Below are 18,213 nucleotides of genomic sequence, written 5' to 3' on the forward strand. Positions count from 1 at the left end.
TAAGGCTGTGAGTAAGAAAACGTTTCTGTGAGCAGAAAACGTTACTATCTCAAGATTTCTGCAAGAGCAAGTGAAACACGCCCTCACGCGACTCCAGCATCTTCCGCTTTGCCGTCCAGAAGCTCCTCCCCAGAGGCGGCCGGGGAAGAGCCCGTTGCTTCACCTCGGAAGGCCTGCGAGCGCCTCGTGCGCCTGCGCGGGGCCCTGCGTCACATCCGGGCCAGGAAGCGCAATTCCGGAAGGGGCTGAGCAGTCGTGGCGGCGGTTTCTGTCCTGTCTGTTGAGTAGTGCTTCTTCCCTGCTGGAGCGCCTGTATAGACGGCGGAGCCATGGTCGAGGTAAAGTGACACTTGGGTGCTCAGGGGCCGTCTGCTTCTGGATTGTTTTTCTTTGGCCGCGGGCGTGGGCGATCGAGGGTTTGGGAGTGTGGGAACTGGAGAGAGTAGTGGCTGCGAAGGGAGGCTGTTTGGCCGAGACCGGGTGGTCTCGTAAGGTTTTCTGGAGGAAGAGAAACCAGAGTTGTGAAGTGAAGCGAAAGTCGCTCAGTCGTGTCCGACTCTTTGCGACCCCATGGACTATACAGTCCATGGAATTCTCCAGGCCAGAATGCTGAAGTGGGTAGCCTTTCCCTTCTCCAAGAGGATCTTCCCAACCCAGGGATCGAACCCAGGTCTCCCGCATTGCGGGTGGATTCTGTACCAGCTGAGCCAAAGGGAAGCCCAGGGAATACTGGCGTGGGTAGGAGTGGGTAGCCTTTCCCTTCTCCAGCAGATCTTCCCGACTCAGGAATCGAGCCGGGGTCTCCTGCATTGCAGGCGGGTTTTTTGTTTGTTTGTTTGTTTGTTTTACCAACTGAGCTGTGAGGGAAGGCCTTCCAGGCGGGAAGCCTGAGGCAATTACTCCAGTTTTCACGCGGTCCTTGGGTACGGAGTTCGTCACGGAGGCGGGGCATTTATTGAACATCGATGTTTGACCACAGGTACTCGCCGTCTGCTCGGTAGTCAGTGACTCTATGTCCTCACTGGTGGTCTCCTCTCATCTCACTTTGTCTCCTATTTAAGCTCTTTTCCGGGAAAACCTGCCATTCTTGAATTTTTGCATTTCCCCCTAACTATCATTCTGTTAGCAAGCTCTGTTCATCTCATCTCAGAATTCTGGGCTCTTTGTCTAGGCCCACTGTCCTCACCTGAATTCAGACCGCATCATCTTCCACCAGCTGATGCATTTGCTTTTAGGTGGTCGGTCTTTTTGCTTCCGCGTTTGTCATCCCTCTCCCTTCCGCACCAAATTGATCTGTTTAAAACCTAAGTTGATCCAGCTTTTCTTGCATGAGACTTTAGTGGCCCTATGTAAAACTAGAGCAAAAATGCACACTGCTGCAGTGGTATAAAAAACAACTTACTGGGACCTGGTCTGTCCTTACAACCTCATCTTCCATCATGAGCCCTCCTTTTCGCCTAACATATACTATGTTCTACGGCTTCTGTACTGTACATTATGTACTACAGCTCCTGGCAGTATTTCAGTTACAGAACGCTTTTGTATATGGCTTTTTCTCCTTGTCTCGATTTTTTTTTTTTTTTTTTGATTGATTGATTTTTTTCAGTTTCGCTGGGTCTTCGTTCCTGCTCTTGGGCTTTCTGCAGTTGCAAGGAAGGAGGGGCTACTCTTCATTGCGGTGCGGGACATTCTCATCGCGGTAGCTTCTCTTTGCCGAGCACAGACTCGAGGCGCATGGGCTCCTGTAGTTGTGGCGCAGGGACTTTAGTTGTTCTGTGGCCTGTGGATTCTTCCCCGACCAGGAATGGAACCTGTGTCCCCGCACTGGCAGACAGATTCTGATCTGCTGTACCACCGGAGAAGTCCTGCCTGGATTGTTCTTACCTCTATTTTGTGCAAGACTGATTCCTTCTCTGCTTAGCTGCCACCTCAGAGAGATCTTCCATAACCAGCCTAAGGTCTTGCTCTGTTCTGTCTCAGTCCCCTGCTTGTTTCCTTCATAGCAATTATTAAAATTGCTTACCCTATTTTTATCTGTTTCCTCTTGAGCACAGGGAGGTGGCTGCCTTTTCATTATTCCTTTGTTAGTTTCTAGCACAGTACCTGGCACTCATTTAATGGGAACTCATTGTTTATTGAACATATGACTGATTTCAGGCATCATTCAGTTGGTATACTTGGGGCTGTGGCCCAAGAGAAGCTTCCTCCTCTTCTCTGAACTTGTCTCCTATAGCTTGTTATAAATAGCTGTGGTGAGTGGTACAAAGTTTTACATATTTAAAGGTGTAAAGTTTATAATTAATTTGCTTCAGTTTAGATTATGATGTATGTAATTTGTAGCTAGGTATGTAATTACACTCTTTCTTTTTAGGAGGTGCAGAAGCATTCTGTACACACGCTTGTGTTCAGGTCATTGAAGAGAACCCATGACATGTTTGTGGCTGATAATGGAAAACCTGTGCCTTTGGATGAAGAGAGGTAGGGATAGTTCCCTTTCAATTGCTAGAATGTTTCAACTTTTAATAATGGGGGAAGAGAGCAGGGAGAGGGGAACCTTTAAAAATTAGTGAGTCATACTAACTCTTAGGAGATCTATTAGTAATGAATGATGTTTTGGCATAATTTAAGCTGATTTAACTTTTCTTTTTGGCTTTTTACAGAAAAATTCCTATTAATTAATTGCATTTTACAAATACCCAGTAATTAGGAGAGTCCCTTTTAGGTGTTATATTTTATAATCAATCACTTTGTATGTGCTTTCAGCTTCCTGCTGCTCTCAGAGCCTTGCTGAGCTGAAATTGTACCTGGCCAGTACCTCTACTCCCATCTTTTCTCGTTAGTATGATGAAGATTCTTGAGTGGTGGCATATTTTTGGTTCTACATCTCCAGCTCCAGTCTGAGATTGCATTATGTGCAGTGTTCCTTCTTTGTCCTTTACCCTTCTTTTAAAATCTACCTAATTCCTCAAACAAGCATTTATAATTAATTAACAAAGTGGGCTGTCCTTAAAAGTAGCATAGTACTTGCATTTCTTTCTAAAATACTGAACTAAGTACTTGGATTAGTTTTAATTAGTCTTTCTAGATATATCCAAGAAAGGTTACTATAGAAACTCTTACTGTATTTTTACATTTAGACGTATGAAGGGAAGTATATTGACTCTGAGGTTTTTTAAAGGATATATTAGTTTCTATATATTTTAAAATCAGTTAGACCTTCAATAAATCAACATGAAGGTTTTTTATAATTGGTTAACAAACCGAAATATACTCAGCTTAATGGATGCTGTGTGGTAGATTGTGAACAGTGTGGAAATGCACTTGGAAATTTTTTTAAATGTTGTTTAACTTTAAAATCTTACCAGAAACTTTTTCTACATTAAGATTAGGCAAGCTTAAGCTGTTTAAAAATTTGTGTCCTAGCTATCTACATAATATATAATGTAAATATATTTACATTCATAAATATATTTAAAGTATTCAAAGATACATTTTTGTGTTTATAATTTTTAAATAGTCACAAACGGAAAATGGCAATCAAGCTACGTAATGAATATGGTCCTGTGTTGCATATGCCTACTTCCAAAGAAAATCTTAAAGAGAAAGTCCCTCAGAGTGCATCAGATTCATATGGACACAAACAGTACCCTGCCAATCAAGGTGAGTGTGGCTTTGTCAGAAATGTTAGGGTTTAAATGTGAATTTTAAAAATAAAAAAATGAAAATATCTTATTAGTGCTCCTCCTGGAAGGACTTATTAGAATCACAATCCTATTTAACAGCTGTACCAAGATTATAGTAAAAGTCCTGATTTCCTCATTCACCAATGGCACCCCACTCCGGTACTCTTGCCTGGAAAATCCCATGGATGGAGGAGCCTGGTAGGCTGCAGTCCATGGGGTTGCTAAGAGTCGGACACGACTGAGCAACTTCACTTTGAGTTTTCACTTTCATGCATTGGAGAAGGAAATGACAACCCACTCCGGTGTTCTTGCCTGGAGAATCCCAGGGACAGGGGGGCCTGGTGGGCTGCCATCTATGCGGTCGCACAGAGTTGGACATGACTGAAGCGATTTATCAGCAGCATAATGAGTGAGATTATTGGTTGGTGGATTTTTTTCCTTATATGAAATTGAAAAACAGTGTTTTGATGATGACAGAGATTCTTAGAATATGGAGATAGTCATAGTGGAGACTAAAGGGAAAATTCCTAACCTGTGGAGAGGGCATCTATCTGTTTTGGCTATAATTCAGAGAGGTGATATTAAGTACTAAAATCATAGTAAATAAAGATAATCCTAAGTTCCACGAGAAAACCATTTTCTTAGAAGATAAGCCTGAGTGGATTATTACTTGCCAGGATGACCTTTCTATACACCATTGCTGTGTAACAAACTTACAAGCTTTCTTGACCTCACATCAGCAAATGGCCAAGGAAATAGCTGTGTATATGTCTCCAGAAGACAAAACAAAAATGATCAACTTACCTTATTTCTGAGACTTGATTAGTTGGGAAAACTTAAGAAATCCAGTTGATAATTTAATATTATTTAATTCATTAAAAGAAATAGGGCATGTATATAAGGTAATTTTGCCAATGATGAATTTTCTTTCTCACTCATTCTTTTAGTAGGACAAGAAGTTGAATATTTGGTGACAGGTACACATCCATATCCACCAGGACCTGGTAAGTGAACTATTGTATTTGAAAATGTCTTATTGTAACTTACATTTCCACGAATGAGCCAATAATACGATCCCCATTGCCTGTAGAATATAAGATAAGCTCCATAACCAGGTATTCAGGCAGAGCATTTTAGGTAAGAATTAACATAAGTTTCATATGCAGTCATTCTGCAAACTAAATTAAGCACCTGTTTTTCATCAGGCACTGTGCTAAGAATTCAAAAGACTTTTTCCGGACTAAGATGAGCTTATTACCTGGAGGTTTAGTTAGACACATTAATATCACCAAGCTTATAAAAGTGTTGAAAATGTTAGTGTAGAAGCAGGTTTGATAGAAACATATCCTGGCTATGTTGTGTGTGTAGAGGAATTAGCACACAAGTAGAGTGGCCAGAATCACAGAGTGGAGGACACAAAGCTTAGTATATATCTAGATTCTAGTAATTTTAGAGGACAGAATTCACGACATTGAAAGCACAGGTAAATTGGTGCTTTTTGTTGTAGGAATTTACATTTACCCTTGGAAGCACTCTGTTAGTATTTGGGGAACTGCTTAATTTTTATATTTGAAAGTAGTATCCTAAGAGAATAGAGATTTAACTATTATGCATTGAATTTAACTACTATGTTGGGCTATGTTCATATCAAGCTATTTTGATTAAATACGTGAGATAAATTTGAGATGTACATTGGGCAATATTTATTACAGAAGAGTTAAAAACAAAAGACCTGCAAAACATAATAAAAATTTTTGTAATATCACCACCTGGAGATAATTACCATTTCCTTTTTGCCATGTCTTACTCTAGTTTTTTATTGTAGATGCATATAAATGAAAGCAAAGATAGATACAAAAAATAGTTTATTTTTTTCTAATTTTAACAGGGGTTGCTTTGACAGCAGACACTAAGATCCAAAGAATGCCAAGTGAATCAGCTGCACAGTCCTTAGCTGTGGCATTACCTGCTTCTCAAGCCAGGTAGGAAATACTATGCTTTTAATAGTTTACTGCTTACAGTTTTTCTCATATTTAAATTTGTTTCTTTGTAATTATGTATTATGTGACATTTTCCTTTACCAGTGCTTACAGAAACTTAAAAAAGAGTCAGTCCTGCAGATGAAGTGACTGGAGGCATTGCTTACTTACAGTGTGGTGGTTCTTTTTCCTCAGAGCTGATGCAAATCGTCCTGTGCCTACTGGAGGTGAATACCGACACCCCGGAGCTCCTGACCGTGCGCAGCCTGCGGGGGCGGTGAGTCTGTGTCCACCATGCTGCGGGTTTCTGACTGTGGAGCATACTGCCTGTGTCCCTTTACTCTAAGAGTCTCACCTGAAATGTTAAATGAATGAACATTTTCCTTGGAATTTTTCAAGTAAATGGCAGCCTGAAAGTGAAAGTGTTAGTCTCTCAGTCCTGTCTGACTCTTTGTGACCCCAGGGACTGTAGCCTTCCAGGCACCTCTGCCCATGGAATTTTCCAGCAATAATACCGGAATGGGTTGCCATTCTCTTCTCCAGGGGATCTTCCCAACCCAGGGAGTGAACCCAGGTCTCCTGCAATAGCAAGTAGATTCTTCCTGAGCTGTTGTTAATATTTCATAGCCCTAAAATTTAAGTTGCTAGTGAACTGACAAAAGAAATTCTGTTAATCCTGTGTCTTACTTGTATGTTGGGCATGACCGTTATTCTGATGAGGATACTGTGATGTTGCTGTTTGTTAACCAGTATTAAAAATACAAGCACTGTTGTTCTGAAGCTTGTATTAGTATTGTATTAGTATGTGTTAGATGTGAAGTGTCTTTTATTAAGCTCTCAGTTGGTTTATCCTGTTCGAGTTGAGTGCTATTAGCATCATAGTATTCATAGGCTATACAACTAGTATTTTATAAATGAGCATTTAGAAATATATTATTTGTCTGTTTGTAAGTAAATGGCAGCTGTTGTTATCGATGAAAGTAGTTGTAGAAAGAATAACTGAAAATACAGTGTGCTTTATTATGCTGTCGCTTAACGTAAGTGCAGGCCTTCCTCAGTGTGTTGTGCGGTCACTTTATGGAGTGAGTGAATTTGTAGTCCTCCCACCACATTTTTCTTTAGCCTCCATTCACAGGATCTGCCCAGACTTTCTGCCTGCTTAGGATATAACGTAAGCCTCTTGAGGGCAGGTGGTTTATGAACTTATGTTTTTTGGATGGAATGCTAGCAGTAGATGTTTATATCAGCTAGTATACCCTTATATAGTCTTGAAATACTTTTGTAGGAGATAAATAGAAGGAACTTTCAATCTCCTTTGTAATGTTAGATCAATAATGTTAAAATGTGACAAAGGCGGTAGCATTAATCCACTTACAGTTACTTAAAGAAAAATCGGAGTTTACATTGAGCACTTACCACTCTGTCATAGTCCTCAGAATCATTCTATGGGGCAGTTGCTGTTATTTGCATTTTACTAATGAGGCACAGAAATTACTTAATTTTTTACCTCAGGTCTTCAGCTGGTAATGGACAGAATTGGGTTTTGAACCCATGCACAGTGATTTGTGCTTTCAATGCTAAGGTTCTGCCTCATGAGATTTTTTTGTGTTTTAAAGTCAAAATTAACAAACAACATATAGTTCTGATTGTAAATCTTAGACTCATTTTCTGGGTATGCAAATATTTTTCATCTTTCTTTCATTTAAGGAAAAAAACCTTTCATAAATCCCCTCTTTGACTTTCCATTTTAGAATTGATAACATGAAATTGTAGATATGATGTCTTTAATAATAATGTAATCTTTTCCTTATCTAGGTTGTTATGGAGGGTGGCAATGCCAAGAACTCTGCACTGATGGCTAAAAAAGCCCCTACAATGCCAAAACCCCAGTGGCACCCACCGTGGAAACTCTACAGAGTGAGTGAATCTGTCTGTTATTGCACTACAGGAAACATGATCACTGCTTTCCAGTTAAACAAGAGCCAAGGACTAGAATAAAGAGGAGACAGTGAATAAATATATGACAGCTGGTAGTTTGGGGTTGGGAGGAAGGGGGTTAGGTACTATCTTAAAAGGTATCTTGGAAAGTAGACTCCATTAAGTAGAAGTTATATACTTATATTTTGTATAAAATGTAGTATAAAATATTGATAGAAAGCTCCTGAATGGAGAGCACACAAGATAAATTTAGGAATGTGTTTGAGGTGTTCTTTATGAAGGTCAAGGAGAAAATCAATGCATCAGGACATTTCAAATGTACCAAATATTAATTAAAATGTAAATAGTAGGAAACATACAGCTGTACATGTTACCGTAGTATAAATAGACTTTGTTTTGGTGTATAGATCTAATAAATCTTAAAGGTTATAAACTTGGTTAGCCACTACCACAATCTGGATAATTAGAAGTTCTATCAATTCACACATACCCCTGGGCTGTTTTTTATAATCACACCCTTCCCTACCCTGCCAACCATTCATCTGCTTTCTATCATTATAGTTGTGCTTTTCAGTTGTATCATAAATTTAGTACATATCTTTCGGGGCTGAGTTTCTTCACTCAGCTTACTGCTTTTAGGTTCATCTAAGTTGTGGCATGTACTAATACATTCCTTTTTATTGTCAAGCAGTAGTCCATTGTATAGATATACCACAGTTTGTATATTCATCCATTCACAAGTTGAAGATAATTTAACACTTATTTTAAAATCTAATTAGCAGTTAATCGTATAAACTTATCATTTGAGGATAGGGGTAGTGCAAGTCAGATTGGATGAAATTTAGCATAAGTATGATGACTTGAAATTGAATCAGCTTTAGCTTATGTGTAGTGAGCTTGCTCATTCTGTCCTTTTTCTTAATACAGGTGATCAGTGGGCATCTTGGCTGGGTTCGATGTATTGCTGTGGAACCTGGAAATCAGTGGTTTGTTACTGGATCTGCTGACAGAACTATAAAGGTAATAAGAAAAGAAGAAAAAAGTAAATATGATTTTTTGTTTGCCAGGTAATTTTAGTGTGTTTTAAGTTCCCTCCTCTGGGTAACTGCTGTTGTAGTTCTCTATTTGTAGACCTGAGTGTGCAGTAAAATTTATTGCCTGTTAAAATAATTTGTACCAGTTAAATGTCCCAAATAAGTATCTGTTTGAGAAAGTGGTATTTAAACAACAGCTTTTTTCCAGATAGTGCATGCTGACTATCTCCAAGTAATTCCTTAATATTTTCTCTGCTTCTGATTACAAAATTAAAGCAGGCTTATCTATTAAAAAATGTGGAAAATGTAAAGGAGAATAAAAGAATGTAGACCCATACATAATCCTATTACTGTCAGATATTTGAATAAATTTATTTTTAACTTCTCTGTGTATGTGTATCTGCATTTTCTTCTGAGCATTTTTCCTGTGGTTATAAATGTATATCTTTTAAAAATCCATGTTCAATATGTAATTCTGTCCCAGGTTTTTTTTTTTCACTTAAGTGAAAGTGAAAGTCACTCAGTTGTGTCTGACTCTTTGAGACCCCATGGACTGACCCCATGGACTATACAGTCCATGGAATTCTCCAGGCCTGAACACTGGAGTGGGTAGCCGTTCCCTTCTTCAGGGGATCTTCCCAGGCCAGGGATCAAACCCATGTTTCTTACGTTTCCAGCATTTGCAGGCGAGTTCTTTACCACTAATGGTACCTGGGATGCCCCATATACATGTGTGTGTATACATATATATATGTGTATGGTTTATTACAGGATATTGAATATAGTTCCCTGAGCCATATATTAGGACCTTGTTGTCTGTCAGTTCTACATATACTAGTTTGTATCTCTGAATCCCAAACTGCCTATCCACCCCTCCTCTGAACATCTTTTTAAGTGCTTCTATAGCATTATTATCTTTGGATACGCTGTAGTCTGTTTTCCTACTGTTGAACATTAAAGTCTTTTAGCTTCCTCATTTTTCAGTATCATAAGCAATGCTTATGTGTAATTACTGTGGGCCTAAAGCTTTTTCAAATAGCTTTACAAATAGCTGTGAAAAGAAGAGAAGCAAAAAGCAAAGGAGAAAAGGAAAGATATAAGCATCTGAATGCAGAGTTCCAAAGATAGCAAGAAGAGATAAGAAAGCCTTCCTCAGCGATCAGTGTGAAGAAATAGAGGAAAACAACAGAGTGGGAAAGACTAGAGATCTCTTCAAGAAAATTAGAGATACCAAGGGAACATTTCATGCAAAGATGGGCTCGATAAAGGACAGAAATGGTATGGCCTTAACAGAAGCAGAAGATATTAAGAAGAGGTGGCAAGAATACACAGAAGAACTGTGCAAAAAAAGATATTCACTGTGCAAAAAAAGATATTCACTGTGCAAAAAAAAAACCCAGATAATCACGATGGTGTGATCACTCATCTAGAGCCAGACATCCTGGAATGTGAAGTCAAGTGGGCCTTAGAAAGCATCACTACAAACAAAGCTAGTGGAGATGATGGAATTCCAGTTGAGCTGTTTCAAATCGTGAAAGATGATGCTGTGAAAATGCTACACTCAATATGCCAGCAAATTTGGACAACTCAGCAGTGGCCACAGGACTGGAAAAGGTCAGTTTCCATTCCAGTTCCAAAGAAAGGCAATGCCATAGAATGCTCAAAGTACTGCACAATCGCACTCATCTCATATGCTAGTAAAGTAGTGCTGAAAATTCTCCAAGCCAGGCTTCAGCAGTATGTGATCCGTGAACTTCCAGATGTTCAAGCTGGTTTTAGAAAAGGCAGAGGAACCAGGGATCAAATTGCCAACATCCACCGGATCATGGAAAAAGCAAGAGAGCTCCAGAAAAACATCTATTTCTGCTTTATTGACTATGCCAAAGCCTTTGACTGTGTGGATCACAATAAACTGTGGAAAATTCTGGAAGAGATGGGAATACCAGACCACCTGACCTGCCTGTTGAGAAACCTATATGCAGGTCAGGAAGCAACAGTTAGAACTAGACATGGAACAACAGACTGGCTCCAAATAGGAAAAGGAGTACATCAAGGCTGTATATTGTCACCCTGCTTATTTAACTTATATGCAGAGTACATCATGAGAAACGCTGGGTTGGAAGAAGCACAAGCTGGAATCAAGATTGCCAGGAGAAATATCAGTAACCTCAGATATACAGATGATACCACCCTTATGGCAGAAAGTGAAGAGGAACTAAAGAGCCTCTTGATGACAGTGAAGGAGAAGAGTGAAAAAGTTGGCTTAAAACTCAACATTCAGAAAACGAAGATCATGGCATCTGGTCCCATCACCTCACAGGAAATAGATGGGGAAACAGTGGAAACTGTCAGACTTTATTTTTCTGGGCTCCAAAATCACTGCAGATGGTGACTGCAGCCACGAAATTAAAAGACGCTTACTCCTTGGAAGGAAAGTTATGACCAACCTAGATAGCATATTCAAAAGCAGAGACATTACTTTGCCAACAAAGGTCCATCTAGTCAAGGCTATGGTTTTTCCAGTGGTCATGTATAGATGCTAGAGTTGGATTGTGAAGAAAGCTGAGCACTGAAGAATTGATGCTTTTGAACTGTGGTGTTGGAGAAGACTCTTGAGAGTCCCCTGGACTGCAAGGAGATCCAACCAGTCCATTCTGCAGGAAATCAGCCCTGGGTGTTCTTTGGAAGGAATGATGCTAAAGCTGAAACTCCAGTACTTTGGCCACCTCATTCGAAGAGTTGACTCATTGGAAAAGACTCTGATGCTGGGAGGGATTGGGGGCAGGAGGAGAAGGGGACGACAGAGGATGAGATGGCTGGATGGCATCACTGACTCGATGGATGTGAGTCTGAGTGAACTCCTGGAGTTGGTAATGGACAGGGAGGCCTGGCGTGCTGTGATTCATGGGGTCGCAAAGAGTCGGGCACAACTAGTGACTGAACTGAACTGAAAGCTTTTTCTGTATTTTAAATTTTCTGTATTGTTTTTCTGTATTTTCTGTATTGCTTTGTTCTTGTTTGCCAGAAAAAGTATTAAAAGGTCAGACATTCTTGAAGTTGATATCCAAAAGTTAAATTATTTTCCAAACTGGGTGAATTGATGCTTACAGCATATGAGAGGATCCTTTTCAGGACATTACTTACGTTTCTTCGAAAATACCTACTAATATGATGGGCTCCCCTGGTGGCTCAGCGGTAAGGAATCCGCCTGCAGTGTAGGAGATGTGGGTTTGATCCCAGAGTTGGGAAGATCCCCTGGAGGAGGGCATAGCAACCCAGTCCAGTTTCTCGCCTGGAGAATCCCATGGACAGAGGAGCGTGGCAGGCTACAGACCATAGAGTCGCAAAGAGTTGAACGTGACTGAAGCAACTTAGCACACTAATATAAGTAGAAAGGAATATCTAATCTTTAAAAAGGAAAACTATATATAAAATTTGTAGTGAGGTTGAACTTTTTAATACTTTATTTGCTACTTTGCAGGATTTTTTTTTTAAGTTGATGCCATCCTTGACTAATTTAATACCTCAGTATTCATTCTTTGGCTCAATACCCTTTATATATTAAGGACTTTTTGTCATCTATGCAAATACCTTCCCAGTTTGAGCATGCCTTTTAATTCTCTTTCTCCTGTTTTTATTTTTGGTGATAGAGTTATTTTGCAAACTTTGATATTTTTATATGTTTTTGTCTTTCACTTTTGAAGACAATTTTCACATTAAGATTCTAAACATTTGCTTTGAAATAATCAGCAAGAATAAAATTAAGCATTTTTTGATTGCAGATCTGGGACTTGGCTAGTGGCAAGTTGAAACTCTCGTTAACTGGGCACATAAGCACAGTACGTGGTGTGATAGTGAGCACGAGGAGCCCGTACCTGTTCTCCTGTGGAGAAGACAAGCAAGTCAAATGCTGGGATCTCGAGTATAATAAGGTATGTGTGGAGTTGAGGACAGAAATCATCATGAGCCCCTGTTTATCTTCCCAGTTACAGATATGTTAACTCTCCTCCCTTCTTTTTTAGGTTATAAGGCACTATCATGGACATCTGAGTGCCGTGTACGGCTTGGATTTGCACCCGACCATCGATGTGCTGGTGACCTGTAGCCGAGACTCAACCGCACGGGTGAGTGCACTGGAGCCCGTCTGTGCATACACGGCCTCCTGCAGGGTGCTGGCTCGATCCTGAGGTCTGTGTTTCTGGATAGAGAATTTCAAGATCCTTACTTTGACCCGTCAGTATCCCTCCTAGTCTTCATCCCCAGCTCTGTGGCCTCGCCATGTCCACTGTTGGGCGCCTGCCCCCGAAATGTGACAGGTTATTTCATTTACACACTTTCTTCATTCTATTCAGACAGGTCCACACAGTTTTCTAGTCAATTCCCATGCTTGAATTGATCTTGTTACTTGCCTGAAGATAGGAATACCTGTTTTCATTGAGGTATTGTGTGCTGTTTTTATAGATTTGGGATGTGAGAACTAAAGCCAGTGTACACACATTATCTGGACATACTAATGCGGTGGCTACAGTGAGGTGTCAGGCTGCGGAACCACAAATTATCACTGGTATGATCCATACTTCTCAAGTTTACGGTATATTCATATCAGGATGCATTATGGTTATATACTTCTTATGTTTACTCTGATTCTTGCTTTGTGTTGTATATTTAGTGTTTCTGTGTGCACTTGAAATTTATTGTGGTAACATTTAATTCTGTTTTTATATCATAAGTTTTATATATCATAGAATCTTTGTATCATGTAATGTCTGACTAGAAAGTAGTGCTGTTAGATACAACTAAGTGCTGTTTTATACTTTCAAAATTAGCAGTCTAAGAAATTAATGTTAGAAGACGCACTACCCCTGACTTTTAGGACTGATCTGAGTCTTGCTTTGCTTAAAATATGGTTAATAGCAATGAATCTTCAAGACTAGAAAATAATTCCTTCCCTTGTTTTGTTCAAATAATCATGAGAGTCTTTGCCTTCCTCTCCACTAGGAATGACGTTATGCATTTGTCTTCACAGTTGTTCTGGCTCTTCAGATTAAGCGTTGATTACATTTAATAATTAAAATCAACCAGGTATTTTGAAAGAATAGAAAGCAGTTAGTCAAAGGTTGATAGGACTTTTGTTTTATATATATGTGTCTGTAGAAGAATGCTTCAGGTTTTATTATATTTACCTTTTGCATTCTTTTTTTCTGGTCTGTATTTTGGGGATTCTCCTTACAGGAAGCCATGATACTACAATACGATTATGGGATTTGGTGGCTGGAAAAACAAGAGTCACATTAACAAATCACAAAAAATCAGTCAGAGCTGTGGTTTTACATCCAAGACAGTAAGTCTGTTTTCCTAAGTAGCTTCTCTTCTTCCTTCAATTCTTAGTATAATTTAGAAATAGCAAAATTAGTACTACTTTGGTAGTCATTTAGTCATTTTTCCGACCTGTTCCATTTATGAGCTTGCATTTCCTTTATTTTCCTTGTGAAGTATTTTTCTTGTCCTCCATAAGATGAGGAAAACTTTCTACATAGTGAAAAATTATGTCAAATGAGATAATATAAATAAATCATGGTGACAGGCTGCATGTTGTAATGGAAGCTAATAGTTGCTAGATTTAAAGTTTTGGACAAAAATATTATTGGACACTGGACTGAACATAGAATAGTTAATTTCATCATGAAGAAATTAATATACATAGGAAAAAAATAGTAGGTATCATGAACATCATTCACAGAGAGATGTAGCATAACATCACAACCTGCTGTCTATAAAACCGTGTCCCCTGGTACTCCCAAGGTCTCCTGCCTATCCTCCCTCCTCACCCTCCCTGCATTTATCTTGTCTCCTCCTTCCGATCCCTGTCTCGCTCACTCCCTTTCTTCCTCTCCCTGACTCCCTTTTCTCTTCCTCTTGCCTCTTTCTCTCCTTCTCTCACGTCTTCTCTCTCCCTTCTTCTGGCTTTCTCGTTTTCTCCAAAACACTTAAATCACCCCTTGCCCTTCATGTGAGTTTAGGGGGTTATATGTTTATTGCTTTAGCTCAGTGTAGAGCACTGGGGAAATGAGAGGAGAATATAACTTCAATCTAGGACTTATCATACATTTAAAGTAATTTAGAAATCTGATATAACTTGGAACAGATCTTTTTATCTTGATATTTTTATCTTGGTATGACGATAATATTTTGCCAAAACTACATAAATCCTGATGATACATGCAAAATATAGCCATAATAAGATTTTTTAAAAATCCACCATTGTATTTAACTTTGTTTGCTTTATTATTAATTCTTTTCTTATTTCAGTTACACATTTGCATCTGGTTCTCCAGATAACATAAAACAGTGGAAATTCCCAGATGGAAGTTTCATTCAAAATCTTTCTGGTCACAATGCTATTATTAACACATTGACAGTAAATTCTGATGGAGTGCTTGTATCTGGAGGTAAAGTATTTTTATGATAAATATGTTTTAGTCTATCTTTTTTTTTAAGTGAGTAAAATTTCTAAGTCATTACACTGACGTATTAGAATAGAACTTGCCTGTTTAACATGTGTATTCATGCAAATTCATAATACATATAGCATATTTCATAGGTCAATTCTCTTTAAGTTCCCGCATTGATAAATCTAAGTTAAGGATTTATGCCAGAAATCACCTAAAGTTTGGTTGTGTGTTTTGAAGTTAAATGTCATTTTGTGGTGCTTTTTGAGATCTATAATAAATTATGAATTAAGCACAAATGAAAGTAGACAAATTGATATTAAGAGGAGCTCAAGTGCCTGTGTGTCTTTATAACTCCATGGTGCTTGGCTGATGATGGGTTCTTAATAAGTGTTTGTCAGGCTGAACTGTTGAGGGGACACTTGGTCTAACCTGTCTTTCCCTTTAAGCTGACAATGGCACTATGCATCTCTGGGACTGGAGAACTGGCTACAATTTCCAGAGGGTTCATGCAGCAGTGCAGCCTGGGTCTTTGGACAGTGAGTCAGGAATATTTGCTTGTGCTTTTGATCAGTCTGAAAGTCGATTACTAACTGCTGAAGCTGATAAAACCATAAAAGTGTACAAAGAGGATGATACAGCGGTAAGTTCTGTATTTCATAGATATTTTAAAGTAGAAAAAATCAGCTTTGCCAATTTTCCAGGCATTTTCTCATTTTAAAACTATTGAAATTATCAGGAGGGGAAATAATCTTCATAATACTAAAATATTTGTCATGTTGAATAGTGTCTGCTCGTAGATTGTTGCATTGGTTTTATTGATGACAGCAAATCCGTAGATAATTTTGATTGTATCTCAACTTTGCTTATTAGAGTTATTAAGAAAATCTTATCCTAAGAATAACAGCAAAAAAATAGATTGCTATGCAAATTAACTCTAGAATCAGAATCTTAGGTATTACTAGAATATCTAAAAACCATTAGATTTAAAATGAAACACCATAAACTGAATTTGTAGCAAATGCATTCATCCTTTATTAAATATTAAATATTATTTATCTTAATATTTATTATATAATAAATAATCAGATAGTGCCAGAAGTTCGTCACCTATCTTAAAATTGTTAAAGAACTGCTAAATGTGTAATGCCAAGTAATATAATTTAGAATAAGTGCCTTATTTTTGTTAGAAAGGAACTTATTAAATATGAAGGAGATCAGTAATACTTTGTTTTAACTTACTTACTTTTCTGTTTTTAGACAGAAGAAACTCATCCAGTCAGCTGGAAGCCAGAAATTATTAAGAGAAAGAGATTTTGATGTGTTCGTTGTCATTGCAGTTTTTGTTTTTTTGTTTCGTTTTAGCTTGGCCTTGATGAGAATATCCAGTCATTTGTGCTCTGGCTAGGAATATAAAGCAAAAACTCATGCTTGAATCATTGCATTTTCATATTTTACAATGAACTGTCCTTCCCCATGTTTTTATTTCTAAAATTAACAGTTTGAGATCCTAGGAAGTAAGATGTAGATATCAAGCATATGTGAGTTTTTTGACTGTAACTATCCTAAACAGAATGATTTGCCACTTCTATTAAAACACACCCCATTTTTTTTAACTTACAAAACTGCTTACTATAGTAGGACATGTTTTGAGGGGAGTAATCTTTCTCTTAAACCCTTAAATACTGGTATCTGTGATTGATATTTTGGGATTAAAGGATTTTGAAGTCTTATGTATGTTTATCTCACCAACAGTTTTTGAGCGCATGTTCTGCAAAGTTCTGCACTAGGTACTGTTCAGAAAGTATACAGATAAGATGTGTCTGTCCTTTAAGACTTCCACTTTTAGCAGCTTACTACAGAAATACTGTCATAGAAGTGCCAGTGAAAAACCAGGATAACACAGAGGAAGAGCCCATTTATTTTCCTTGGGAAGGATTGTGGAAGACTTCATGGAGTCAGTGGTGTTTGAGGTGAGTCTTGAGAGGTCACAGAAAGAAAGGGTATTCTAAGGCAAAGTGTGAGCTGAAAAACCAGACATATGAGAGGTGTATGTTCCAGGAACAGAGAGCTGTCTGCTGCACTTGAATGAGAACAGCTGGTGGCGGCAGGGAAAGCTTGTGTTTTGAGTTTCAGTTTTATTCCACAAGCAGTAGGTTACTAATATAGGTATCAAACCCTGGAGAAGTAACTGGAGATACCGATTGTTTGAAGCTATAGCAAGGGTTGCAGTCTTTTGCAGAGACTCCATGGAAAAGTTTAAATTTTTGATGCCTGTGCCTCTGTCCTTAGGATCCTCATTCCCTATCAGTCAAGATAATTTGTCACACTTCACTTTCTATAGTTAGAAAACACACTTATAAGAACAATCAGTTTATAGTTTCAAATGAAGAAATTAAACCATAATTTTGAATAAGCATTTCCAAATATACGTGTCCCATCTTGCATGCTGTAGGTGGGAGTGTAGTTGTTAAGCCTTTAGGGAGGGTAGTTTTCCAGAGTATATTGAAAATGCTTGGAATCTTTGGCCAACTCTTCATTAGAAATGAAATTACTAGGAAACTGCCTAATATGAATAATCTGACAAGTATACACAGCAAGTTCATTTCACCTTTGTTCTTTAATTAAAACTAGCCCAGATGTCCTAACAATAAGGGCTTAATATGGTATTTTCAGTTTCTCTCCATTAAGAGTGAGAAATATCTCTGGAATAATAAGATGTCCAAATTTTACTGTTATATGAAAAAGGAAGTTGTACAAGCATTTTTTTTTTTTGATAACTTGTTAATATGCTAAAAAATAATAGGAAAGTAACACCACACTGTTATCAGTGGCTTTGTGAGAGTGGAATTATCGGAGAACTTTCATGATTGGCTTCATATATTTCTATAATGTTTTAATTTTCTATGAGCATGTATTTTGTAAACTTAAATAAAAAAAACAACCCACGGCACTTGCATCCTTGAGAGATTTGAATTATGCCTTCCAACAGAAGAAAGATCATAGAGGTGAATACTGTCCAAAGCCTGGTCCAAAAGACAAGGAGAAATTGTTAGAACAAGGAGGTGAGGATGATATAGCCCTTGTTATCCTGCCTAGCAAAGCTTCCGCCTACTGTTGTTAGACACGA

The 18,213-nt window shown here is 38.4% G+C and overlaps 1 protein-coding gene across 5 annotated transcripts; it reads left to right on the forward strand.

Moving 5' to 3' along the window:
* The first annotated feature begins 231 nt into the window (after positions 1–231).
* Positions 232–18,036, forward strand: PLRG1 (pleiotropic regulator 1). Of its 5 annotated transcripts, none has more exons than XM_012097320.4 (15): positions 232–338; positions 2,372–2,478; positions 3,518–3,660; positions 4,631–4,687; positions 5,572–5,665; positions 5,858–5,939; positions 7,478–7,579; positions 8,528–8,620; positions 12,417–12,566; positions 12,657–12,758; positions 13,096–13,198; positions 13,867–13,975; positions 14,944–15,083; positions 15,533–15,726; positions 16,344–18,036. In XM_012097320.4, the coding sequence occupies exons 1-15, from the start codon at positions 330–332 to the stop codon at positions 16,401–16,403; spliced, it is 1,545 nt and encodes a 514-aa protein (XP_011952710.1). In that variant the 5' UTR covers positions 232–329; the 3' UTR covers positions 16,404–18,036. The 5 variants fall into 5 exon arrangements, with proteins under 5 accessions (XP_011952710.1, XP_004017236.1, XP_060256905.1 ...); XM_004017187.5 differs by having other exon boundaries at positions 4,634–4,687; XM_060400922.1 differs by having other exon boundaries at positions 15,533–18,036.
* The last annotated feature ends 177 nt before the right edge of the window (positions 18,037–18,213 follow it).

The sequence above is a fragment of the Ovis aries genome, chromosome 17 (genome assembly GCF_016772045.2).
Source record: "Ovis aries strain OAR_USU_Benz2616 breed Rambouillet chromosome 17, ARS-UI_Ramb_v3.0, whole genome shotgun sequence".
In the NCBI taxonomy this organism is placed as follows: Eukaryota; Metazoa; Chordata; class Mammalia; order Artiodactyla; family Bovidae; genus Ovis; species Ovis aries.

Bases quoted from the DNA above. Each gene is read 5' to 3' on its own strand.
- PLRG1 (XM_060400922.1), top strand. The intron at 4,688-5,571 runs GTAAGTGAACTA...TAATTTTAACAG, and splicing joins TCCATATCCACCAGGACCTG to GGGTTGCTTTGACAGCAGAC. The intron at 7,580-8,527 runs GTGAGTGAATCT...TTCTTAATACAG, and splicing joins CACCGTGGAAACTCTACAGA to GTGATCAGTGGGCATCTTGG.